This window comes from Bos mutus, chromosome 17 (assembly GCF_027580195.1).
Source record: "Bos mutus isolate GX-2022 chromosome 17, NWIPB_WYAK_1.1, whole genome shotgun sequence".
NCBI lineage: Eukaryota > Metazoa > Chordata > Mammalia > Artiodactyla > Bovidae > Bos > Bos mutus.
The window spans coordinates 15430383-15458191 of NC_091633.1; the positions used below are offsets into that span (position 1 = coordinate 15430383).

Sequence of the window (27809 nt, forward strand, 5' to 3'; positions counted from 1 at the left end):
GAAGACAGTTTATCTGCAAGCATTTGTGCTGCATCTGTGACAGGGTTCTGCACAGTAAAAATAAAGCAGCTTACTTACTGTTTAAGTGACTCCTCTTTCCTTAGCCGGCTACACAGAGGCTGACTTGTTCGACTTGCATTTATATGAAAAAGCCGCCTCCGACCCTGATTATCACAGAATTAACTTTCTCTGGAGGCTGTTCTTTATAAAGGTGTCTAATTCTTATACTGTCAAAAGGGAGAAGTTGGTTACACCCATCACTCAGGTGGGCCTTGTCTGAAGCTAATGGCCTGGGGGTGGGGGTGGGGGATTGTCTCAAGGTAGCTGCCCAGGGCCTCTCAGACTACACCGTGTATGATATTTCAAGATGAACACGAAATCTAAATGCTGCCCGATCTAGTCCCACTTGTTTTAAAAGGTGATTTTTTTTTTTCTTAATGGAAAAAATGAAACGGTGAGCCAAAAGCTTTCTACCTTTTTTCCTTCAATGAAAGCCTCTCATCCTGAAAACAAAAGTTTTTCTTTTAGCAACAAAGGCAGCAGAGGAGAGGCTCCTCTACCTTTTCAACACGCTTTTTCATAATACACAGGCCTCTACAAAGCACCTAGTAAGAAAGCCAAAGGATAAGATGTTGCATTTCTTTTAAAATAATTTAAAATATATTAAATTTTCCAAAGGCAGATTTTGTTTGAATGAGGTGTCTTGATTAGATAACTATACACCACTGAAGGAGAACAGTACTTTTAAGGAGCTAGTTGTGTTTAGGGGCAGAGTTGAGACTGGCTGATGAGTCCAATGAGTTGAAGCAGTCAAGTCAGATCTCGTACAGAAGAAAATCAGCTGAAATGATGACACCAATTCTTCACACAATTAAGGAGACATCTTCACAACTGTTGAAATTGAGTACTATGGTTTTTAGATACCATTGACAAAAACACAGCTGTACCTTAACATCTGTTGAGGAAATACAAATAAATATGCTAACTGGCAAACAACTGACAGATAACTCAGTAGCCACTGGGACAGTCATGCAGTTGAGGAATACGTTCTGTGTAACCCGACACACAAATCTGACACCTCCGGCACATGCACACCATTATTTAAAAAAAAGCCAAATCTACTAGCAGGAGCACGGCCTCTTGAGTCACCTGGACTTGAGCTGACAGTGCCTCCCACCAGACATCTCTATGACACCTGTCCTGCGGGCCAGAGGGGAGCAGGGAGAAGGAAAGCCCTTGCTCACTCACATCAGAGCCGCTCTGACCAGCAGGACAGAACCAAGGCCTCTTCTGCATCTGGATCAGTGACAGACACTTAGCAGAAGCCACACTCCAGGCAAGGGAGTGGGAACTTTCCTGCTGCCACAGAGGTGTGAGGCCCAGGCGCTCCTCTCTGTGAAACAACTCCTTAACTGCACTTGGAATTAAAATGACCAGAGGGCCCAGCACTGCTGTGCGTAAGTGGACTGAAGGTAAAGCTCAGGCTCCATCACTCTGTCCCTCTTCTAAGACTGACACTCTTGTGTCCTGGGGAAGAGACCCCGGCGGGTCCACTGGAATCTGGCTTTGCTACATTCTGTTCACAGCTTCCCAAATAGAAATTGTATTTCAAGCCAAGGCCAGATGTTTGGCCCATTATTCCACCTACTCCTTTGTCAGGAAGATTTATCCTGCTACAAAGAAAACAAGTAAGACTATGGAGACTGGGTTAGAAAGTCCTGTACGTGAGGAACTCTTTCATTTTCTTGGGGATTGGCAGTGCTAGCACTTGGTATGTCGTGAGGAAACTTCGAAGGGCTTTCCGGCATAAGTGCTTCAGTGATGACAGGACCCGAGGAGCCGTCCAGAACTGGACGTGGCCGTCCCTTGTCCTGAAATGAAACGAAAGACAGACCTAGGAGTTGTCTTTTCACCGTGACAGTTATTAACGTTTCTACTGACTTGCACTGGCAGGAGACTGCAGAGAGTGAAATGCAACCTGGACCTTGGAAATACATGTGAAGGGTGTGGCGCTGAATAATTAAGGCTGCCGAGAGCACTAAGAGAACTCTAGACACCTCTGAGTCCAAAGTGCTATCTCTGGGAGTGCAGGCCTTTATAAATCATTCTATGGCTTCAAATGTAATGGGGCAGAGTGCCACTTACTGCATTACAGATGTTCCCTGTCAGGTGGTCTCTGCCCCAAATGGTTTCCCATATAAATTCTGCATCATCTTAATTTCTGTTTCCTTGCAGACTTGGCCTGTTTGGTAGCATGAATTGTAGATTTTTCATTACATTTAGGTTAAATATTAAAAGTGAATGATAAACTACACTGGCAGAAGTAAATATTAGAATTTTATGTAATCTCAGATTTCCTTACAGCCGTCCTCATAGGCAAGAAAATTCTAGATGCTTGCTTTCCTTAAAAAGCTGCATGGAATACTCAGCAGAAATTGCTACCCATCTGTTCAGCTAACAGATACATACCCTGTGGCAATAACTCCACCATGTGGAAAAAATGTGCAGCAAAGACCATTGGTCATAGGAGCATATGCAATCGGAGTCTTCAGTTCCAGGGCCCAGATCCTGAGGAGCCTGGAGGAGAATGGGACACGTCAGTAGGCCTGAGGTCAGACCCTGAAGGTGATGGTACAAGTCCTTTCAAGCACTTGGCTCTGAGGCTGCGTAAAGAGGTTTCTCTTCATTACCTGTCATCTGCCACCGTGGCGAGGTACAAGCCTTCGGGGGAGAAGCACACAGATCTCAGGGAGCTGATGTGGACGTCGCTATCATCCATGGGGGGGTTGAGCTGGGTGTGGCTGAGGAGAAGGACACAGGACAGTAGGCGGGCCTGGAGTTTCGGCCACCCTCCACCCTTCAGTGTCCCAGGCAGGAGGCCAAACTGCCTCGGCCACCAAGAGGTTCCAGACATGTCTTAGATCCTATGTGGAAAACCTGGGGATTTGCAGACTGGGTAAAAGACAACTGGAAACAAGTGCATTTCATAGCTCCAGTGTCTCATGGAGAGGGCTGAAGAGCTACCAACACTCCCTGTGCTAATTTCCTTATGCAAAGTAGGTCAGCCCTCACTTGTATGCCCCAGTACAAACTGAAAGTCTTTTTTAGGCTAAGATACATGATAATTATAGGACTACCTATTATTTGCTTCAGAAAACAACAGAGACAAAGGGGAAAAGGAGACCAAGTTGGTGAGAACATGAAAACTCACTTTGGAAATAACAGTTTCGATAAGAGGATCATTCTGAACCTGTTACTACAGTTATTAGTAAATGGAAAGAAAGAGTCACTGTGAGGTTTCATAATGCTGAATCCAAGCAATACAGTGAGCCTCCGATCACAGGAGACTTGAAGGCACTGGGGGCTCATTTGAGAACTTCACTGACAAACACCGCTGCACACCAGTGCCTTAGAATAAGCAGGACCGCACTGGGTCCTGCACCAAGATAGGTTTCTCATCGGTTACCCCACCAGGAAGCTGAAGCAGGGGAGTGGTCCTTACTGGAGTGATCGCAGCCGCTCGCCGGTGTAGGGGTCCCACATGATCACATTGGTATCGTAAGAAGCCGTGACGAGCAAGGCAGAGTCAGGGGAGAAGTCACAAGACACCACACTGCTCTGGTGGCCCTCTAGCTTCCGGATTAACGTGTAGGAACGCATGCTCCACAGAAAGACCTGTGGGAAGAGCAGGTGCCTGGTCAGGGTGGAGACAGCACTCAGGACATGACCAGCGAGGGGAAGGTACAGCCGGGCCTCTCCCAGCTCGACAGCCAGGGGAAGCCAAGCTCTCTACCTGCTCTTCCACGTTTCTTCCAGTGTGTGTCATTTGGGCTTAAATAAAGTGACGGGTCTGAATTCTTGAGACGCCTAAGCAAGGGACATGCTCAAGACACTTACTTTAAGGGAGATAAACTGACTGACCTTAGGAAGATGGCTGCCAACATGGCTCAGGGGAGGCATCTGGGTTCTGCTTCTGAGCTCTCTTAGCAAGTAGGGCAATGCATGCTAAAGACCTAAGCCAGTGGCTATCTTGCCCTTTCACTTAAAACTAAAAACAGGTGTCAGAGGTGAATTCCAGGGCACCCAACAGAGCCATCTGACACCCCGCTTTGGTTTACAGGACCACAGAAATCTGCCCCAGAGCTGTAGGTCTGATCTAGCTCATTAACTTAAAACTTCTGAGAATCATTAAAAGAATAATTTTTTTCTTTCCTTTAAGAAAATTCTCATTTTCACCTAGTTCCAAACCTCAAACCAATGATTAACCTCCTGGGCTGTACCAAATAGTGGACTCTTAACTTTCCCAAGTCAGTCACAGCAACCAACAGCCCGATGCAGATACAAAACTCAAACGGTTTCCAACCTGTTCCTGGGTTTCCAGTACTTTTCTTATAATAGATAGGATTTCAGGACAAAGTTCAAGAAGGTTCTATATATTTTATGATTTGAAATGGAGATCCTAATCAGATGGATTCAGATTAGATGGTTCGAAGAAAATATGGATCCAAGTGTGGGTTTCAACTTTTAAAATCTTAGACTTTGAGGGGGAAAGACATTTAAAAAGCACCACTTTCCCATCTTGTGAAGGCAAACGGCCCTCCAGTGGTGCAGCGGGTCCGTGTCACAATGCAAATCAGAAGGCAGGTGTGCAGGAGGGGCCTCAGCGGGCAGCGCGGCTCCCGCTGGGGTGGATCTGCAGGCGAGTTTCAAGGACACTGGCTCGCTTACCCTCTCACACACAGGCCTCCACGTCTCATGGAACTGAAGCAACACAGCATAGGGCACCCCTAGTTTGAGACTCACCGACTTCTCTCCGGCCGCGGAACATAGCATGCTGCAGTCTGGTGAGATGGAGCAGCAGTAAACCCACTGCAGGTGGCCCGATAACACCTGAATCTGTTTACCTAGCAGAGAAGTCGGAGCACACAGTTAGCCAACTCCTGAACCACAAAGCAGGAAGCCCCAAAACCAGTGGTGTTGGCCCCCCTACCTGCTGTATCCAATGGTTCTCCAGCAGCTGAGCCCACACTCCCCCCTTTTTATTTGGAAGACAGTCGCTTTATAATATTGTGTTGCTTTCTGCCATACATCAACATGAATCTGCCATAGGTATATATACGTCCCCGCCCTCTTGAACCTCCTTCCCACCCCATCCCACCCACTCTGGACTGTCACAGAGCATAGGTTTGAGCTCCCTGAGTCATACAGAAAATTTCCACTGGCTATCTCTTCTACATATGGTAGTGTATCTGTTTCCATGTTACTCTGTCCATTCATCCCACCCTCTCCTCCCCCACTGTGTTCACAAGTCTGTTCTCTGTCTACATCTCCACTGCTGCCCTGCAAATAGGTTTTATCAGTACCATCTTTCTAGATTTGGGCTCCTTTTTTAATGCAGAGACATATGACAAGACTTGTCATTTAAATGCCTGAAACCTATTAACGTGACATTACAATGCCCACAGGAAATCATTACCAACTGCTTCACCAAAATCCACAAGGTCAATGGGATAAGGGCTGGCCACAGATTAGATTGGACACATTCCTTTTATAGCAGACTATTCTTTTCAGGTCCTCCAACCACCTGGATTACTCTGAAGCATCCTCCCAAATTTGAGCCCTTCAATTCTGTCATTCATGCTCTGTAATGGCTTCCCCCGGTTACAGGACCCCATTCTCCACACCTCGCCAGAATGAATGGATGAGTAGTGGTGCAGGGTCATTAGGGCCACGTGCTCTGAGGCAGGCAAACTTGGGCTTGAACCCTGGCTCCACTGTCTACTCAGTGCATTATGCTGGGACACTCATTTCATCTCTCCAGGTCTCCATTTTGGGAAAAAATCAAATGCCCATCAACAGAGGAACGGATGGACAAAGGGTAGTATTCCATCTGTTAAGTCACATGAAATTAAGGAACTAGATTTTCTATGGAGTGTTTAATTAAAAAAAAAAAGGCAAGATGCAAAAAAATGTAAAAAATGAGATTCCATTTTTGTGAGACAATGACCCCCAAATCCATAAATGGAAACGTGAGTGTCTGAATAGATTATGTAAGTATAGAGAAAAACATGGAAGGAAATGTGGAAGGCTCTTAGCATGGGTGACAGCACTACAGGGAGGATCATGGAGGAATGCAGTTGAGGGGAGGGTGAGACCGCTTAGGGGGAGAAACCCCAACAAGGGGGGGGAAATGTCTATGGTCATATATATGCATTTATGAGTTTATGTGTATGTGTGAGTATACATTGGAAATAAAATTTTTTAAAGTCAGTCATGGTTTCTTTAGCTGTAAGAAGTGCACCTGCCCCCGGGTAGGTGTGAGTGAATATATCAAGGCAGGGTAGCACGGCAGGGCCGGGTAGAGACACAACTCTAGCCCTTCTCTCCTTGAAAAGCCCTAGTAATTGGCCTAGGCCATTCTGCCCACTCTCGGTCCCCTCCCCCTCCTTCCTTAGGTGGTGGCCAGCTGCCTGTGGACACACATTATAAATGGTGCTGCCTCTGAGCAGTGTTCCCAGTCTGCAGGCCCACTTCGGACCACGCAACTACAAGCTCCACAGCAACAGGCAGAAGAGGCTCCAGGGTTGTCTGGGTGATGAGATGCCTCCAGGGAAGGCCACCACAAGCACCTCCTTAGTTGTCTGACAAGCTAGCAGGCTTGTTTCTGAGAGGAAAGGGACAGGTAAGCGGGAGCTGCAATAGTCACGACTCGGACTTTGCACTGTCAGGGGGACAAGTGCGCTCTTCAGGGGGACAAGTGCGCTCTTCACGGGCCACGTCGCCACTTCCTCTTTCTGCCACCTCCCTCCACACCCACGTCCCTGCCCACATGAGGGAGAAATATCCTGGAAATAAATTCCTCTTCCCTGTGTCACCATTCCAGCTAAGGATCAACACCAGAGATGAATGGAATTCTTCATCAGGCCACTCCTGGATACTGTTCTGCTTAAAGGAGAAATGAACACCCTGCTCCGCCCCACCCCTAGCCTGAGAGAATTCTTCTAACCTAGATTCTTTCTAACTGTATCTCTAACAGGAAGTACCCAACATGGATGATTTCTTCTCAATCACTGGTTCTCAACCCAGGGAGACTGTGGCCCTCCATGTGGAAACCAGGCAATGTCTGGAGACATTTTTGGTTGTTACCACTGGAAAAGGTGCTACTGGCATCTCATGGGTCCAGAAGTATACTGCTCCACAATCGAGAACCCAAAGGTTGGCCCATAACAAAGAATTATCTAGCCCAAAGTGCAAGAGTGCCAGAGCTGAGAAAACCTATTCTATACCATGTATTTTCATCAGCGGTGAAAACTGGTTCTTGATGGTCAGAAAAATCTTACCTTTTTTATGTACAAAGCATAGATAAGCATTCAGCACCTGAACAGATACACAGTGTATCTCTGTATCTCTGGTATGAAAATCTCCCAGGTAGTTGCGGGGGGAGGTGGTGACTAGGAAAAGTATGTCTAAAAAGTCTCCTTAGGAGGCACTAATAGAAAAAAGGTTAAGAAACACTGTTCTGGATAAAATGACACTGGTCAAGCAGAGAGGGGGGCAAATAAAGAGTATATGGGGGCTTCCAAGTCATCCCTTCACTTCCATACCATGTTTATTCAGATCCCAGATGCGAAGAGTCTTATCCCGAGATGCAGAAACCAAAATCAAACTGCCACTGGGTGTGAAGCTCAGATCTCTCACGACATCCTGGTGGCCGGAAAGATTCAAAAGCAGGAGCCCTAGCGTGAGAGAGCGGGGCACTAAGTCAGGGGGAGAGGAAGCCCTGGTCCTCGGGTCACGGCCACACCCCTCAGTCAACAGGCCGTCCCTGATCAGAATGTGCAAGCGAGCCCTGGGGTCCTTGATCCCAGCCAGAAATGACCTACCTGTCTGTACCTCCCAAATCTTGATCTGCCCATCGTTGAGCCCAGTAGCAAGGATCAGGCAAGAGACATCTGGCACCTGCGGATGGTGGCGAGCCCAGAGTTTCTTGCTGGGTGGAGAAGGCCATGGGCTGAAGGCCAAGCCCCAGACAATCTGCCCACAGTCCAGTGTCTTCTCCTTTGGGCTGCCTCGCCCTTTTGTCTCATTTTTGCTGCTTCGGCTTTTGGCTTCAAACCCTTTAGGGATGCTAGGGAAAGCAGAAGAGTTCTTAATGAATCTGAAACTGCCAAGTCAACCAATCTTTCACTCTGGGGCATCTAAGCCTTTGAAGTTCTAGAAACAACTTTGGTGAATTCTAGCATGACTTTCGGAGAAGGCAATGGCAACCCACTCCAGTACTCTTGTCTGGAAAATCCCATTGGCGGAGGAGCCTGGTAGGCTGCAGTCCATGGGGTCGCTAAGAGTCAGACATGACTGAGCGACTTCACTTTCACTTTTCACTTTCATGCATTGGAGAAGGAAATGGCAACCCACTCCAGTGTTCTTGCCTGGAGAATCCCAGGGACCGGGGAGCCTGGTGGGCTTCCGTCTATGGGGTCGCACAGAGTTGGACACGACTGAAGCGACTTAGCAGCAGCAGCAACATGACTTCTCTTTTTGTTTCTTTTTAGAATGCTTGTAACAGGGACTTCACTGGCCGTGGCTCATTCCACTTCTGACAGCCCTGCAGTGGCGTGACCTGCCTTGTGGGAGAACTAGATCACAGATGCTCCAGGGAGTCATTCTCTTCTTTGGAAAGTTTTCCTGGGTTTTGGTGCATGGAAGGAGAGAGACATTCAGTGTTCCTCATGAGAAAGAAAGCATGCTGTAGGTCTGGAACTAGGACAGAACTTAGAGCCTGATTACGCATTTGCTACTCTTCTGCCTTGTAGCATTCCTTTATCTCTAGCTTAGAAAGCACCCTAGGAGCAGAAAAATAAACCCCTTTCTGGACAACAGTTTTCGTGAAAGTGAAGTCGCTCAGTCGTGTCCAACTCTTTTGCGGAGTCACATAACTATAGCCTACTAGGCTCCTCCATCCATGGGATTTTCCAGGCAAGAGTACCGGAGTGGGTTGCCATTTCCTTCTCTAGGGGATTTCTTCCCAATCCAGGGATTGAACCCGGATCTCCTGCATTGTAGGCAGATGCTTTACCGTCTGAGCCACCAGGGAAGCCCAACAGTTTGCTTAATACACGTGATTTCCACCTTCCCTCACTTTGCTCTGATCCATGAGTGGGGCTCTTTCATTTCTTTTCTGATGACTCTTCCAGCCCAGGAACCAGTCAGCAGGGCATCAAGGAAAGAACTCAGAGCTGTTCACAGGTACGCCGACCTCAAAGATGTTGTAGCCCAAGCCTTGCCTTTTACCTTCTACTTATGCTGAAACACAGGCCTAGACAAGCTAAATAAGACTCTGTCCCTAAGAAACAGGGCCCTGCCCACACTCTGCCTCACATAACTCTCAAAGGAACAAGCAATTAAATTGCCCTGCAGTTCAGCCCGCAAACGCAGTTTCTGGTCTGTGGTATACTTTATCAGTGCAAGTACTCAGTCCTGCTTTTCTACCTGACTCTGACCACACTCTTGGGTTTATCAAACTGAAGGAATGGTGATGATAAAGCTGGAACTCATTTCCATGAAAAATCCTATAGTCGACGTACATGCAGCTGAACCTCTTTCTGTATTACATTTGTTCCCCAAAAGTTAGGTAAATCATACTTTTGTCAATCACTTGGTTGAAATATATTAAAGAATTTTAACCAAGTTCACCTACAAAACTGGCAGCAAGAGACTGAGGCCAGTGTAGGTTCTTTCAGCTCTGGAAACCCTATTATTCCATAGCAGAAGCTGGCAGGGAGTGCCCAGGTAGGCAGTCTGTTTTGCATATGAAGTCTGCTTGTTTGCCTGCATCTCATCGAGGGTTGCTTAGACCCTCTAGCAGCAGAGCCGACTTGTCCTGATGGAGACATATGCCCCCAAAGCCAAAATATTTACTATCTGGGCCTTTAAAGAAAAAGTTTGCTGACTCCCGGTCTAAATGGCCAAATGTGCTCTGAAAATTTGTCATTCTGACACAACACCTGAGTATGACAGTGAACTTCTTTTCAATGAAGGCCGCCCAGTGCACACGTGGCCCAGACAGGCCGACACATGCACTTCAAAGACCTGCCCGGCTCTGACTTGGGAGCCCGAGTTGGCCATGGAGCTCTGCAGGACAGCTTGGAACCTCCAAAGTTACCTTTTATTTCTTTTATAAAATCCTAACTTCTGTATTTGAATTAAGAGATGCATCTGTAGCTACTTTACTCCAAAGGAATTAAGGCACATTTATATATTAATTCATTTTAACATCATAGATTCTCTAGAACAAGATATTAAAATCTCCATGCTTGGGATAGAGATAACTTTCCCAGGGCCACAGAATTGCAGGCAGAATCAGAGCCAAGTCTTGGGTGTCCCAGCCTAGTGTCCAGCAAATGCCTTGGACTTCAGAGTCTGCAATGAATTCAAAGGGTGAGCTACATGGAAGGTAGGGGGTAGCTGGGGACCCGGGTAGAGTCATTAGAACTTAAATTCATCAAAATTAAAGTGTCTGAAAATGTTATTTCTAAAAGTAGTACATTATTTCGTTAATATCAATTATTTGCTCAATCTTGAAAGCACTGTATGATTTCTTAAGTGTGTAACAATCCTAACAAGAATATAAAGGACTCAGATTTTCTCTTTTAAAGAACTTTTAAAATAACAATTATTTCAAACTATAAAAATAATAGTGGAAAATGGGGAAATTTTGGAGATGAGAAAATTATAAAAATTACCCAGATCCTAATAACAAAGATCCGTCTAGTCAAAGCAATGGTTTTTCTAGTAGTCACATATGGATGTGAGAGTTGGACTATAAAGAAAGCTGAGCACTGAGAATTGCTGCTTGAACTGTGGTGTTGGAGAAGATCTCATGGACTGTAGCCTACCAGACTCCTCCATCCATGGGATTTTCCAGGCAAGAATACTAGAGTGGGTTGCCATTTCCTTCTTCAGGGGAACTTCCCGACCCAGGGACTGAACCCGGGTCTCCCGCACTGTAGGCAGGCACTTTACCGTCTGAGCCACAAGGGAAGCCCAATAACAAAGATCCGTCTAGTCAAAGCTATAGTTTTTCTAGTAGTCATGTATGGATGTGAGAGTTGGACTATAAAGAAAGCTGAGCACTGAGAATTGCTGCTTGAACTGTGGTGTTGGAGAAGACTCTTGAGAGTCCCTTGGATTGCGAGGAGATCTAACCAGTCCATCCTAAAGGAAATCGGCCCTGAATATTCACTGGAAAGACTGATGCTGAAGCTAAAACTCCAACACTTTGGCCACCTGATGCGAAGAACTGACTCACTGGAAAAGACCCTGATGCTGGGGAGGATTGAAGGTGGGAGAAGAAGGGGACGACAGAGGATGAGATGGTTGGATGGCATCACTGACTCAATGGACACGAGTTTGAACAAACTCCGGAAGATGGCGAAGGACAGGGAAGCCTGGCGTGCTACAGTCCATGGGGCCGCAAAGAGTCGGACGCGACTGAACACCACTCTAACCACAGTAAGCACAGTACCATGAATTCTTATTTATGTATATACATGTTTTTCAAAAACAAATTTGGGATCATACTGCATAGAGTTTCATAGCTTGCTTTTCTGAGTAAGCCTTATACTGTAAATATTTCCTCAAGTTATTACTCTTCAAAATATATGGTTTTTCCCTAAAATAAGTAACATGCCATTTAACACGCTAAACAATATTCCCTCCATTATATTAAACAAAAGATACACAAAAAGGGCTAATGCTCAAATTTCTATTTTCCCTAATTAATATGGGAAAGTTATATTTATGTCTAGTAATATACATATCTCCAGTACTCCTGCCTGAAAAATCCCATGGACAGAGGAGCCAGGTAGGCTGCAGTCCATGGGGTCGCTAAGAGTCGGACCTGACTGAGACACTTCACTTTCACTTTTTATTTTCATGCATTGGAGAAGGAAATGGCAACCCACTCCAGTGTTCTTGCCTGGAGAATCCCAGGGATGGGGGAGCCTGGTGGGCTGCCGTCTATGGGGTTGCACAGAGTCGGACACGACTGGCGACTTAGCAAAAAAAAAAAATATATATATATATATATTTGAATACAGAAGTGATTTTCAAAAAAAAAAAAAGAAGTGATTTTCAAGGAAATAACAGATTTCCCACTTTATGCTTTTTAAAAAATTATTTTTCAGACTAAATATACATCATACCCAAATCTGGATATGAAGCTGAATCTCTAGCATTTAGACTGGGGGATTAATAAATAATGAATGATCTTGACATTTTCATTAAACGAGTATAGAAGGAACTGAAAAATGTGATTAAAAAAAAAACAAAAACAAAAAACAGAGCTTCCCTGGTGGCTCAGTGGTAAAAAATCCCCCTTGCCAATGCAGGAGACACAGGTATGATTCCTGATCCAGTAAGGTCCCACATGCTGTGGATCAACTATTGAGCCTGTGCTCTAGAGCCCAGGCACTGTGACTACTGAGCCCACCGTGTGGCACCTATTGAAGCCACAGCAACCCAGGGCCCATGCTCTGCAACAGGAGCCACAGTAACGAGGAGCCCTCGAGCCACAGCTATAGAGTAGCCCCCGCTCGCCACAACTAGCGGAAAGTCTGCACAGCAATGAAGACCAAACACAACTGTAAATAAATAAACATTAAAAAAAAAAAGCCTACATGCAATCTTCGATGGCTGCAAAAATATCAGATGGCAATGCCATAATTTCCTTAACCATTCTTGTTACCAGATTTTAAGCTATTTCTGACTTTTAACTATCATATGATTAATTTCATATTGAAAAGCAGTGTAAGTAATACATGACCTCCCATTTACAGCAACATGGGTGAACCTAGAGGCTGTCATACTGAGTGAAGTAAGTTAGAGAAAAACAAATAACACATTATAGCACTTATATGTAGAATCTAAAAAAAAAAAAGGTACAGATGTACTTATTTTACAAAACAGAGCTGCAGATGTAGAAAATAATGTTATGGTTAAGGGGAAAAAAGGGGAGGGATAAACTGGGAGACTGGGATTGACATATACGCATTTGCCGCTGCTAAGTCGCTTCAGTCATGTCCGACTCTGTGCGACCCCATGGACTGCAGCCCACCAGGCTTCTCCGTCCCTGGGATTCTCCAGGCAAGAACACTGGAATGGGCTGCCATTTCCTTCTGCAATGCATGAAAGTGGAAAGTGAAAGTGAAGTCGCTCAGTCGTGTCTGACTCTTAGCGACCCCATGGACTGCAGCCTACCAGGCTCCTCCATCCATGGGATTTTCCGGGCAACAGTACTGGAGTGGGTTGCCATTGCCTTCTCCATATATGCATTACTATATATAAAATAGATAACGAATAAGGACCAACTATACAGCACAGAGAACTCTATATTCAATATTCCATAATAACCTATATGGGAAAAAATTTAAAAAAGAGTGGATAAATGTGTACGTATAACTGATGCACTCTGCTGTACAGCAGAAAATAATACAACATTGTAGATCAACTATATGCCAATAAAATTTTTTTTAAAAACAAATAAATAGATGACCTCATTTCTGAGATTTTTTGATTGCAGGAAGAACAGTTTTAAGATTGTTGAAATGGCCTTCCTTCCAGAAAATGCACAAATGTACACCCCTCAACCCCTGCAGCGTGCAAAGTACTCATCTCAGCAAATTTGCATCAGCATTACCTATTATCAAGGCAACAAGCTTCAGACTGGACTTATGAAAAACTTTAATATGCGACTTTTAAAATGCTTAAAGCAAAACAAATGAGACCTTCAAGGGCAGGGGCCATGTTTAATATATTTCAGAATTCTCAGCCCTTGGCTCCTGGTCAGGCAAGGAAGATTTGCAAAAAATGCTGGCTGAATAAATAAATACAGACATAGAGTTGCCCTGGGACAAATGAAAAAAATGCAGATGCTAGGCCATCTGACTGGGAGCTCACAGCCTTCAAACACTGAGACTTGTCCAGCACAGAGAAAGAAAAGCTAGTTAATATCAGAAACAACTTGGTTGATAACAAAAAAGGCAACTAGCCAATTTTAAAATGGACAAAGGATCTGAATAGACATTTCTCCCAAAAAGATAGGCAAAGGGCCAGTAAGCACATGGGGGGGGAGGGCTGTGAGGGGCGGGGAGGCACAAGATCAGCAGTCAATAGGGAAATGCAAATCAAAGCCACAATGAGATGCCACTTCACACCCACTCCGATGGCCATGCTGCATGTGTTGGTGAGGATGTGGGAAGTCTGGGAATCTCCAGCACTGCTGCTGGGATTATAAAATGGTACAACCACTCTGGAAAACAGCCTGACACGCCCTCAAATGGTTAAACGTACATGAAAACATACATCCACACAAGATACGAAAACATATCCACACACGAACCAGTACGGAAGTGTTCGCAGCAGCATTATTTCTAATAGCCAGAAAGTGAAAACAACCTAAGTGCTCACCAGCTGATAAACTTATAAAACAAAATGTGATGTCTCCATAAAATGGAATATCATTTGGCAATAAAGGGAAATTAAGTCACGGAGCATGCTAAAACACAGATAACCATGAAAATAGTCCCCTAAGTGAAAGAAGCCAGTCAGAAGATGACAATGTACGATTCAATTCATATGAAATGCCTAGAACAGGCAAATCTTTAAAGACAGAAAGTAGATTAGAAGCTGGTCAGGGATGGATAGGAGAAAGGTATTAAAGAATGATGGGTTTCTTTTGGGGGTGACAAAAACATTCTAAGATTGGTCATGATGATGGATGCACAACTCTGTAAATATACTGAAGTCACTTAACTGTACACTTTAAATGGGAAAATTGTATAGTATGTAAACTATACCTCAATAAAGCTGTTAAAAAAAAAACACTTGGGGCTATCAACAGAATGAGGTTTCACAGGTACAGGATGAAGGACCCTGGAAACCCCGATGATCAATTTCTGAACTGTTCGGCCAGCTTCCCTCTTCTGCTCTTGGGCAGGATGTCATTTGGGAAAGTTCCCCAGGACATCCGCATTCCTTTGGGTGTGAAAGAACTTACAACTGCTCCTCCAGCGGCCAGGGGATCAGCTTCACAATGCAGTGTCCTTGAGACCAGGCAAACCAGGAACCATCCGGGGAGAAGGCAACGCTCCACGTTTCACAGCTCGACTTCCAATCAAACTGGTGGGGGCGCCCGGGCTTGAGTTCGGCCAGCAGCAGCGGCTCCTCTGGGGCAGGAGATAGCATACTTCAATAAGGCACCCTTGCCTCACCGGAAAGGGCAGAGCCCAGTCCCCCAGCACCTTGCTGACTCAGACACAGGAAAGCAGAGGTCGTCCCCTGGCAAAAAGTGACAGTCTGGATTCCGGGAGGGAGTTGTCATTTAAATGACCCAGGGCAATAACAGTAGCCACAGGCCAAATTCCAGTGGGGTTACTCAGTTCTGGCACTGCTGGTTAACCATGACTCAGAGTAACCTTTGTCAGGGTGAACCCAGTGAAGGGGGGCCTCATTTTCCCATGAAAGCCCAAAGAGGAAGAAAGGAGGCATGCCAGACAAGGATTGAGCTAGAAGGTACTAATCAGGAGGCCTTCAGATGTACTTAAGTTCTCTCCCGAAAGGAGTATTTGAAACACAGGCTTCCCCTCACTTGCCAGCATCCCTCCCATCACCAAGGCTAACACTGGCCCTGCTCACCACCTCTTGATCTGCCCTCCTCTTCCATCTCCTTTCTGTTCTGGCTTAAATCTTCATCCCCTCTTGCCCATATTTTTTACAAGATTCATGTTTTCCCTGCCCCTAGGGACCCTGCTAAAACTGAAACACATATTACATCACAACATTTCTTTCAAATACATTCCAAGGCACCCACTTACCTACCACTAAAGGCAACCTTCCTCCCCACCCCACTGGCCCCAGCCTCCCTTTTCCGGTCCATACCGCGTGCCAGCCACACACGTCTCCTTGTCATGCCCCAAGTAGCTCATTCGAGTTCACACCTGGACTCATATTCTGCTTATGAGAATCCCACTGAGATTAGCAACTGAGAAGCGTACCCAGATCTCACACTATCAAAGCGGAAATAAGTCCTACCCTGTTTATTGCACTGCTCTCCTGTAGTTATCAATTCCCTCTGCCCCAACCCCATCTCCAGCTCGGGATTTATACAGCCTCCTTCAAACACCAAGCCAATTCAATCCTTGTTTCTCGGGGTGAAGGGTGGGGGCTGGACTGGTGCTTCTTCATTGACTTGAAGGGCAGTCCCTAATTCAACTCCATCCTCTGACAGAAGATTCTCAATGGCTGACAAAGTCTTTAAGTTCAAGGCCTTCAGAACTGATCCTCTGATTGCAATACATATGAATACAAAAACTGGCTTCCATCCTGAATGAGGTCACTGTCTGATGAGTATGTTCCACTTTAGCAGTTTTGAGACTGACCCTTTTATAGCTGTTACCAGATAGATACTAATTTAACAGCTCCTGTTTTGTGTATTTTAGGACATATCTCTATATGTCTTCTCGTAGTTTGACCTTGTTAAAATCAGGATGTGTCAAGTGATGACTTCTCATAGTTTAATAGGCAGTATTTTTTCAGTGATACATATGGCAATACAATCCATGATCTCTTAGATTCAATAAATCAGATAGTAAACATGCAAATATGTATATAATATTATGTGTGCATATATATAATATTTCCTGACGTATGCATTATAGGAAAATACAGGGGTACATCTTATTTACATGGATATATTTTGCTGAAAATTCTCTTTAAATAGAATTTTAATAAATTATATCAAGACTTTGTGGCTTTGCTATTTAAAGAAAATTTTTAAAGTTTCCTTTGTAAAGAGAATATTCATTCCCTGAGGTTCTATGTGGAAATCTAGGTCTGTCTAAACTGGCATTTGTACAGGCCTAGGTAATTCCTCCTAGAAATTTGTATTTTTGTATATGTGACCCTTTCACTTATACAATTACTTGTGTAATCGAGCATTCTCCTCTGGATGTGAATATTTGCATGGTAGGACATTATTTTATATTTCAAATCGAAAACAAGACTCAATGTTAGGCAGCAATCCTGTGGTGTTTTCTTTATTCTCATTATTTCTAGGTATCTTAAGGTAACAAGGCCCTACCCTGTCAACGCCTCCTTCATGTAATCCAGTTCTCAGCTGGGGGCACTTCTGTCCCTTGGGGACATGTGGCAATATCTGGAAATATTTTGGTTGTCCCAACTGGGGGTGGTGGTGCTGCTGCTGCTGCTAAGTTGCCTCAGTTGTGTCTGACCCTGTGCAACTCCATAGACGGCAGCCCACCAGGCTCCCCCATCCCTGGGATTCTCCAGGCAAGAACACTGGAGTGGTTGCCATTTCCTTCTCCAACGCATGAAAGTGAAAACTGAAAGTGAAGTCGCTCAGTAAAGAAAATTTTCTTGTCCGACTCTGCGACTCCATGGACTGCAGCCTACCAGGCTCCTCCGTCCATGGGATTTTCCAGGCAAGAGTACTGACCGGAGTAGGTTGCCACTGCCTTCTCCGGGAGGTGCTGCTCCTAGTATCGAATGGGAGGAGGCCAGGGACGCTGCTAAACATCTTACAGCACACAGGACGACTGCCCCCAACTCCCACAAGAAAAAATTATTTTGCTTAAAACGTCAATGGAATGGTGTTGAGGCTGAGAAACCAGAGTAGTCAAATATTAAATGACATTGACCTGGAGGTACATTTTTATCACCTGACTTTATTCCATCTTGGTAACAGCCACACTTGGTTCACTTCCTCCAGGATATGCATGTCATCCATCCTTTCAACGCCACGCAGGCTCCACACAATATGAAAAGGGGTCGTCCCCGACTTCTCTCTTTTCTTGACCTCCCAATCCAGACCCACGAACAAGTTCTATCGAGCCTGCTCCCAAAAGACTTGGCAAACCTAACTTCCCTCCACCTCATGGCTGTTTATTCTCAACTATGTAACACCATCTCATCCGCATCAGCTCATCTATCCAACATTATCTCTAAGCAGCTTCCGACTGCTCTCCTAGCCCCCTCTCTGGCCCCCACCACCTATTCTCCTCACCTCTCAGTGATCAGTTTCAATCCACCTCATAATAAAAACCTCACCCTGCCCTAGAAGTCCTGCACATAGGCCTTTTCTCACCCCTTGGTGGTGCTCAATTAGTTCCAACCTCAGGGCCATTGCACCAGCTATTCTCTTCACTGTAGAATATGTGAAGAGAGAAGAAAGGCTCCTTAGAGAGCCCTTCTCTGATTCCAAGTTAAGGTTCTTCAAAACTTCTCACTTCATTTTCTCTACAGCACAAACACCATTGTGATCATTATCTGTCACCTTCCAACTAGGACATCAATGCCACAGAGTCGGGACCTTGTATGTTTATCTCCAGTGCCTAGCAGAGTTCCTGGCAGAGAGCAGGCCATCAGTAAATATTTGTGGAATAAATATACATGGTATCTGTCTATAATATACATGAAATGAAGTCCCTTAGACTGTTATGATGCCTTTGCCAAAAATTTAACATGAAATGCTTCTTAAACATAAGCCATATCCAGATTTCACACACTATTTCTGTCATTTGGGGATTTAATCTCTTGCTATCTTAGGCTCGGGAATTCAAAGACTAAAATAAGGAGGAAAAAAAAAAAATGAAGGAACTATGAAGATTCTGAAAGGGAGTCTGGGCCCAAACTAAACTTGGCAGCTGGAAGAGAAAGCCATAATTAGTGCAGAACTTAAAAAAAAAAAACAACAACAAAACAAAAAACCCAGAGGCAAGAGGATCCAGCTTCATCTGGGATTGTACCTGCCCTGGACCTTCTTGGTGAAAAGGCCTATGGATCCGAGTTTTCTAACTAAACATTGGGATGTGTTTGGATAATCAGGTGGAGTAGAAAAATACGTACCATGGGCCTCTTCTGTGGGAGGAGATTTGCCTGTACACAGAGACAGAAGCTATGAAGGACTCTAGCTGGCAGGAAGCTTTACGATTTATCCTGCCTTGGGATCTTTACATTAGCTGTTCCATCATCCTAGAAAACTCTGCCTGGCTGGCTCCAGATCCGTGTCCAGATTGGGCCTCAGTGCCCATGTCAACGTCTGAGAGACCTTCCTGGCCTCACTACCCAAAGTGGCCTAGTGACTTGCGTTCACTGCACTGAATTTTCCTTTTAACCGTCACTCACCCATCTTCTCTTGATTGCTTGTTTTTAGGTGACTGTAGTTTCTCTCTTCCCTATCCTTACTTCAAATTGTTCACTGCTATCAGGCTGCACTGTCCCATTCAGTAGCCACTAGCCACATGTGGTTACTAACCTTCTGAAATGTGGCAAGTCCCAATTAAGATGGGTTGTTAGTTACAGAATACATGCTTTATTTTGAAGACTCAGTACAAAAACAAAAATCTAAAAATGTTCAATAATTTACCAAGATTATATGTTGAGATGACATTTTAGATATGCTGGATTGACAAACATTTAATTTTAAGGTTAAATCCACCTGTTTCACTTTTTTTAACACCGCTACTAAAATATTTCAAATTGCATATGTGGCTTGAGGTTATAGTTCTCTCAGCCAGCGCCGGCCTAGAGAGTGCCTGACATACAGTAGTTACTCAATAAATATTTCAACGTATAAATGCATTCTAACCACTGCTCTGAAGATATCTACTGTTGCCCATTGTAATCCCATCACAATGGCCTTTATTCAGGTTCAAAAGAACATAAAACTGACCTTTTTTTAAAACAGTAGCTTGGCAGCTCTCAGTAGCTCAGCCCACACCCCAAAACACAGTCGTCAATCATTAGGAAAAATCCAGAACTGGAAACAGATTCCTGCTAAAAAGGGAGACTAGCTCCAGATCACTGTCAGATATAAACTAAAAGGAGTCAATGGAAATGACAGCGGAAGCTAGAAAAAGATTCACATAAGATTTCAGGCAAACACTAGAGGCCATTTAACAAGAGTTCTATGGGTAACACACTCACTGAAAAGAAAGCCCTTATCTAGATGGGAAAGTAGAGAGAGCTACCTCTACACCTGGTATTGAATGCCTGACTCCAGCAAACAAAGAAATGTCATTTTCCAAATTAAAAAGTTACACCACCCTGGGGGAATCCCCTGATTTCAACCCACCCACCCACCAGTAATCCCTATTCCATCCAAGGAGTCAGGGAAACATAAAAACACCCACAATCATAATCTTCCAGACCAGAATGAAGCTTGCACTTCACTGGAAGAATACAAAGAGGTTCTGGAACAAATTCTGAGTCCAGGCCTTGACCCCTTCAGAGAAATTTCCCCTAGGGAAACTGCCTTTAAGCAAGGGAGTATATTCAAGAGTTGGGACTCCCAAAATAAACCACAAGCCCACCCCAAATTTCTATATTAGTGGGGTTTAGAGGCAAAGTGGTTGGAAAGATTCTGAAGCACGCGCCTTGAGGTTTGGCCTTAGCACAAGCACACCATTCCCCCTGAGGCTTATTAAGTTCATTTGGGCTGACCCTCCAAGTGCTTCCAATATTCTCTGACTTCCACACCATTTTCTGATACAGCTGTTAACAAGGATAAAGGCAAGTACCTCACTCATCGGTGTATCCTAACTTGTCCCCCCATCTATGTCACCAGGCTCGCAATATGGGTTTTCAAATGGAATTCCAGACCCGATTTTCATGCGCAGGCAAGTTTGAGAAGCTCCCAACCGCCCGCTAAGGCAGATACTATTATTAGCCCATTTTGCAGATACAAAAGAGACTTGTGTTAAATGGCTCGTCCACGATCACACAGCTTCTATGGGGCAGAGCGGACTCCCACCCAGACCTCGAGTGCGTCACATGACAGCTGGGCACCCACCCCCTCTCGGGAATCAAAACACCCACACCTCAGAGGGCCTGGCGTCCCAACCGGGCGGTGGCGTCTGGCCCCAGGCGCCCCCGCAACTGTCCCGGGGGTGGGGATCCCTGCTGCACAGAGGCCCGTAGTCCCCGGGTCCGGCGGGGAAACGGGAGAGGTTGGAGACGGTGTGGGGGCCGTTGACAGCGAAAGTGAAACAAAGCTCAGCGCCGGGCGTGCACCTCGCCGCCGGCCGACGCGGTCGTCCCAGGCCCGGTGGCCCATGCCACCCCACCCCCGCGGACCGTTCCCGGGCGAGCCTGCACCCCCCACCCCGAGGGGAACGGGCCCTGCCCCGCCGGCGGGGAACGCGCGCTGCGGCCCGACTCACCTCCGGCCTCCATGGAGGACGCGCGCGGCCTCGCGGCAGGCGGCGGGCGCCTCAGCCCCCCGGGCCGCCGGCCCTCATGCCGCCCCCACGCAGCCCGCCCCCGCCCCGGCCCCGCCGCCGCCGCCGCGCCCGCCGCCACCCGGAGAGGCCATCAGCTGCTTCCCGTCACATGGCGGCGGGCGCGGGCGGGGACGCGCGGGGGGCGGGGCCGGGGCACGCAGGGGAGAAGCCGGGAGCCTGGCTGCTGGCCACGCGGGGCGGGCAGGTGGACCCTGGGGGCCCGGGGGAGGCGAGGGCTGAGGGGGAGTCGGGGATGTGGGGGCAGGTGGCCTCGGGCAAGATCGAGCTTGGATGGAGGGGCAGCAGGGCTGATAAGGAGATGGGGAGGGTGGTGGGCAGAAGAACCTGGGGTTTGGAGGAGCCTGGACCAGGGGAAAGTGGGGGCGGGGCGGCGTAAAACCCAGGGGTGGGGGTGGGGCTCGGAGGAAAACGGGGGTCGGTGCGCACAGGAAGTAATCCCGGGCGAGGGTGGTACTGAGGGAAAAACCGGCGTGGGAGGCGGGCAGGTGAGGCCCGCAGAATAAAAAGGGAGCGGTGGGGGGTATTCGGAGAGCTTGGCTGAAGGGAAACCGGGGCCGGCAGGGCACGGTGGTGGGAGAACCCAGGGGCAGAGGGAACGCCTGTGGTGAAGCTGAGAGGAGCGGGGCTCGGGTGAAGAGGAGGCGGGGGCTGGGGTAGAAATCCGGGTTGGGGGAGAGATGGGTCAAACGGAGTGGGGAGGACTATAAGGGCCAGATAAGGACCGGAGATGGAGGGAGGAGGTGTGGGTTAAAAAAGGGATGCGGTGGAGCTGAGGGAAAAACGAAGGCTGGGGTAAGGAAAGGCATCGGCGAGCTGAGGAGATGGGGCAGGGTGAAAATCGGAGTGAGGGGTGGGGCGGGAATCAGTTTGGAAGGTGAACCTGAAGACCCAAGGAATCAGTATTGGGAAAACAAAAAGCGAAGCCTGAGGAAATAATTGGGGTGGGAGGGTGAGGGTCTGGGAATTCCGGAGAGAGGGAAGAAATGAGAGGAATAAAACTGGGGACCTGAGGCGGCAGGGAGCTCAGAGGTTAAATGGGAGCCGCGGTAGAGGAATAAAAGGGCTGAGTGCAGGGTCAGAGGAAGGGGTCGTTTTATGAAAAAATGGGAACCAGAAAAAGAAAGCCCATTGGAAAATGGAGGATGAAAACGGAAATGCTGTGGTTATGAGGGGTAGAAGGCAAGGGGCAAACAGCCAGAGAAAAAGAGGAGTTGGGCTGGAAAAACAGAAGCTGGTAATAAACACACACACAACATGGAGTGAAAGTTGCTCAGTCGCGTCCAGACTTTTGAGACCCCATGGACACAGTCCATGGAATTCTCCAGGCCAGAATACTGGAGTGGGTAGCCTTTCCCGTCTCCAGGGGATCTTCCCAACCCAGGGAGAGAACCCTGGTCTCCCGCATTGCAGGCGGATTCTTTACTAGCTGAGCCATAAGGGAAGCCCCAGCACATGGAGAGACTGGATTTAAAACAACCTGGGAAACATGGGTTTGGTTAGAAGGTAAGGGACTTGAAAATGGGACAGCTTTGATTAGAGTTTAGGAAGCTTGGAGTGAAGTAGAGAAACACAGGAGAGACAATGACCCAAGAAAAAAGCCTCTAACAGGGATAGGGAGTGGAGCTGGGCCTCCTCAAGTGGGAGTTGAGGTGAGACTTTGTTACTGTTTCTGTTCAGTCATTCAGTCTTGTCTGACTCTTTGCAACCCCATGAATTGCAGCACGCCAGGCTTCCCTGTCCATCACCAACTCCTGGAGATCACTCAGACTCACGTCCATCGAGTCAATGATGCCATCCAGCCATCTCATCCTCTGTCGTCCCCTTCTCCTCCTGCCCCCAATCCCTCCCAGCATCAGAGTCTTTTCCAATGAGTCAACTCTTCGCATGAGGTGGCCAAAGTACTGGAGTTTCAGCTTTAGCATCATTCCTTCCAAAGAAATTCCAGGGCTGATCTCCTTCGGAATAGACTGGTTGGATCTCCTTGCAGTCCAAGGGAATCTCAAGAATCTTCTCCAACAACATACATGACCACTGGAAAAACCATAGCCTTGACTAGACAAACCTTTGTTGGCAAAGTGATGTCTCCGCTTTTTAATACACTAAGTTTGTCATAGCTTTCCTTCCAAGGAGCAAGTGTCTTAATTTCATGGCTGCAGTCACCATCTTTAGTGATTTTGGAGCCCAAGAAAATAAAATCTCTCACAGTTTCCATTTTTCTCCCCATCTATTTGCCGTGAGGCGATGGGATGATGCCATGAACTTAGCATTTTGAATGCTGAGTTTTAAGCCAGCTTTTTCATTCTCCTGTTTCATCTTCATCAAGAGGCTCTTCAGTTCCTCTTCACTTTCTGCCATTAGTGTGGTGTCATCTGCATATCTGAGGTTATTGATGTGTCTCCCAGCAATCTTGATTCCAGCTTGAGTTTCATCCAGCCTGGCATTTCGCATGATGTACTCTGCCTATAAGTTAAAATTAGCAGAGTGACAATATACAGCCTTGATGTACTCCTTTCCCAATTTTGAGCCAGTCCATTGGTCCATCTTCAGTTCTAACTGTTGCTTCTTGACCTGCATACAGGTTTCTCAGAAGGCAGGTAAGGTGGTCTGGTATTTCCATCTCTTTCAGAATTTTCCACAGTCTGTTATCATTCAGTCAAAGGCTTTAGCATAGTCAATGAAGCAGAAGTATGGGGACTACTATTAGCTGAGCCCAGTGAGAAACTCCAAAACCACCAGCCACTGCAGTGACCCAACAGCTTGCAGAAACTGTCTTTCCAGACAGTCCATCAATCTACTGCTCTATGATGATTCCTACCCTAACCCTTTAACGTTAGAAAACAGGCAATCTGACCAAAAAGAAATATGTATTTGAGGATATGCAAATACAATGGAGAGATGAGAGAGTAGGTAGCATCTACAAGTCATAGAAAATAATAAAATGGCAGCAAGAACAATATTGTTACCAGTGTTGGGAAAGCTAGTTAAAAAAAAAAAAAAATTGTGGATGGCAATCCCATTTCCCCAAATTTTTTAGTTTACTAATCAGGCCTAAATGAAGATCACTAAAGCATTTATTTAAAAATAACTTTATTCTATTATCTTAAAAAAACAAATCCATGTTCTAACATCAGGATGAATTTCTCCCAACCCCCCACCTCCATACCAAATATTAAAATGCAAGTAGTGCAGAGAGAGCTGTTTCTTTTTGCATCAGTTCCTGGCCAGGACCATGGTGAGAAATACCAGTTGGCACATGTTGCATCATAATAAATTTTACCCAATAAAGATGATTTTCCAGGTTTCAGTGCCTAGGTTAGGGAGATTTTCCATCATGGGCTTTCCTGCTGCAGTAATAGTAATAGGTATGTGCTTGTGAGAATGGGAACAGATATCAAAGCCACAGGATTATGGGACCCCCCTCCCCAAGGTCCACCAGGTTTTGTGGAAAAGGAATGTCAGTTGCAATGGCCCGGAAGTATTTATCTTCTAAGTTCTGAGAATTATATCTCCTGGTCTCCAGTTCACAATTCATTCAGCTAAGTTTTTTTTTTTTTTTTTAAAGCACAATGTAATGAGTTGGACTTTGCCACAGAAAGTCTACAAACCACTGTCGACGACGTGCTAGTGGAGTTGGGGATGGGTCATCTTGAAGAACAAACAAAAAGCCCTAATTCTTTAAAAATCCTTAAAGCTTGAAGACACTGCCCCCCGCCCCCAGTACTTCAGCTCTTAACTGACCCAACAATATTATCCGTGCACACAGGGCTCAGATATACGTGACAGCAGTCACAGCTCAGCTGGACAAGGGTTTATCATGTTTGGCACCAAGACCTCGAAGCTCCCATTTGCAAGGGGAAAATCCTTTCTTGAAGATTTCCTATCATCAGGTGTGCATGCAAGAGAAGAGGAAGTCACGGGGAGCATTTCCGTCATATTGCAAATCATTGTGTGCCTTCCAGGTAGGGAATTCTTTTTCCCCCTGCCTACAGTTTCTCTGCTTTTTCCTTTTTAAAATATGGTTGCCTCTGCACAGTGGACTGTCAGATCCAGAAATGGATTCATCAAAGACTAGCTCAGTGTTCAATGACTTTAAACACAGCCTGTCTTAAGTATCCCATTCTGAAATGACACTTAGACTGGTGAGAGTGGTTAAGTACATGAGATTCCATGCAGCAAAAGATCCAGCCCATCAAGAGAACAAGGCCACAGGTATTCCTGAGGGGTGGACCCTGCAACCAGCCTCTGACTTCCCCAGTGTTCTGAGCTGAGGACAGGGCTCTCACTTCTGGTGACTTCCTCAGTTTTGTTCCTTCATCCAAGAAAACTGACCTGCCCCAACCACACCGGCAGGGTAACCCTGCAGATAACCAGCTTCTCATCTTAGAAGTCCCAGGCCCTGTTATTGGAGAGGGAAGTTCTCCTTTAAGTCTTGCCTGTTAGAGCAGAATATGCAGTATTAAAGAGTGCAAATTCAAGTCAGATTTTCAAGTTTAGCACACATATTTTATACCCTTAGAAGGTCCCTGACATTTAAGAGATTAGGATGAAATCAGAAAGAAAAGAAAAGAAAACTCTATACAGGGATCTACTGGAAACAATAGCAGCTTCAACTCATCACATGTTATTTTCATTCAGAATTTAGCATTATTGAGCAGCGTATCCTCATAACATCCTTAGGAAGGAAATACATTTTCCTAATCCCATTTCTGAGATAAAGAAACCGAGGCCACAGGTCTACTATGTTACAAAACATTCCTCCTGCCTTTTTCAAAGCCACAGGAGAAAGGAAGGGTGAGAAAGTCAAAATTAATAGTGCATCACCTAAGAGGCTTGTCTATAAATATGAAGCTCTGACATACGTGAGGTTCTGGTGAAAGGCACTTCCTCTTATTGGCCCCATCTCTTTTGAAAAGAATTTCATCTCCAGGAGACCAAAAATCCGCAGGAGAGCTCTGATGATGCCCTGGTCTGGAACCATTCTACAGAGAATGAAAGGCCCAGGTAGCAGTTTGTAACTGAACCGAGGACATCTTTTTCCCTTTCACTAGAGAAGGCAAAGGAGAAGGAGCATCTGCTAGGCACTTTCACATCCTGCAGGACCTCAGTCCCCACCATAACCCTGTAAAGTAAGTGTGATTTCACCCATTTCACAGATGAGGAAATTGAGGCTCAGGGGAAAGGTAAAGCCCAAGCCCATGAAACAGGCAAGGAGCCAGGTCCAGATTGAAGCCTGGGTGTTTCCAACTCAAAACCCAAAGCAAACTGCCTCCCTCTGATTAACAGCAGTAACTGGCACCTCTTCACCTTTTCAGAGAGCTGATGTTCACCTGGTTCTTCAGCTCACCTAGGCAGTGAGAAAGGAAATGTCCTTATCAGCCCACACTGTTCCTTTGTGTACCGGCACGGGCTAGTTACAGACCTTTAATAGTGACAAAGGACAGTGAGGCCTACTGCCTCCCCCTACTCCTGCTCCCCCATCTCAGCATCAGTCAACCTGGAGAAAGCCCAAATGTAGCTTTCCCCCCACACACTACCCATTCCCAAAGCTTTTCACCATTGTTGAGAAAAGTTACAGTAAATCAAACCAATTTAGGAAAAAAAAAGGGGGGGTAGGAAAGATGTATGTGTGTTTTCCTATTTTGCTGAGAACCTCCAAACCCATTGCAGCCCTCAGGCAGGGGTGCAAGTCAAGTAAAGCAGAATATGAAACTCATCTTGAACATAGCTTTCCAAGCTTTTAAGACAGGATATCAAAGGACAGTTGTATTCTTCACACTGGCCTGTCTTCTTCTTGAATGATGTCACTCTGCTGCTCACTGCTGTCATCTGTACGGGGGGAAAAGTAGACCCAACTCTTGAGTGGTGCTCTCAGTAGAGATGACTCCATTTCCCCCTTCAGTTTTCTTTTTTAGGAAGTTAGGGGCTGCTAAGGCTTGCTTGTAGGGTCTTAGTTCCCTGACCAGGGATTGAACCTGTGCCCCTTTCAATGGAAGTCTTAACCACTGGATCACCAGGGAAGTCCTTCCCATCAGTTTTCAGTCGCCTTGATTTCCAGTCCTTTACTGGTGAGTTTCATGAATGTGCAGTTGGAGCAGGGTGGGTTTCCCTGCCTTTTACCCATTCTTTCTACTCAGAATCCACTGACCTGCTTGACACTGTCCACATTTCTTGGCTCCTGACATTCCCCTCACCTGGACCACCCTCTGCTTTCTGCTTGCTCAAACTTAACTGTCCTGAAAGACATGCCTCATAGCCCACATCTTTCATAAAATGTCTCCCAACCAATGCATCCCTCTGGGCTCTCATCTTTCTCCTGAGGTCCTGTAAATTGTAAAAGTATCATTCATCAGGCAAGTAATCGTTCCTTTGTGCCACAACTCTACTACCCTTGCAAAGGGTTGGTTAAGTCTTCCTTCTATTTTCATTTTCCCTTCATATTTCAGTCTGTTCATGCTAACTGCTTTTGTAAAGCCCATCACCATTGGTCTTGAT

At 46.0% G+C, this 27809-nt stretch overlaps 2 protein-coding genes across 9 annotated transcripts in view; both read right to left on the reverse strand.

The window, feature by feature from the left end:
* Positions 1-286: 286 nt before the first annotated feature.
* Positions 287-21390, reverse strand: WSB2 (WD repeat and SOCS box containing 2). 2 transcript variants are annotated; one of them, XM_070386115.1, is made up of 9 exons: positions 21237-21390; positions 15056-15224; positions 7884-8128; positions 7605-7736; positions 4804-4904; positions 3503-3675; positions 2691-2801; positions 2470-2577; positions 287-1871 (listed from the first exon to the last, which is right to left on the reverse strand). In XM_070386115.1, the coding sequence occupies exons 1-9, from the start codon at positions 21247-21249 to the stop codon at positions 1709-1711; spliced, it is 1215 nt and encodes a 404-aa protein (XP_070242216.1). In that variant the 5' UTR covers positions 21250-21390; the 3' UTR covers positions 287-1708. The 2 variants fall into 2 exon arrangements, with proteins under 2 accessions (XP_070242216.1, XP_005888371.1); XM_005888309.3 differs by lacking the exon at positions 21237-21390 and having other exon boundaries at positions 15056-15258.
* Positions 21391-23986: 2596 nt separating this feature from the next.
* Positions 23987-27809, reverse strand: part of VSIG10 (V-set and immunoglobulin domain containing 10) — a 74104-nt gene continuing 70281 nt past the window's right edge. For 2 of the 7 annotated variants that reach the window (XR_011467439.1, XM_070386112.1), the window contains exon 10: positions 23991-27143. Coding sequence is in view for 6 of the 7 variants with exons in the window: in XM_070386112.1 (XP_070242213.1) it covers positions 27088-27143 (56 nt within the window). In the remaining variant the exon portion in view is untranslated. Of the gene's footprint in view, positions 27144-27809 lie in introns of all 7 variants that reach the window. The other 5 variants (XM_070386113.1, XM_070386110.1, XM_070386111.1 and 2 more) reach the window with 5 other exon arrangements.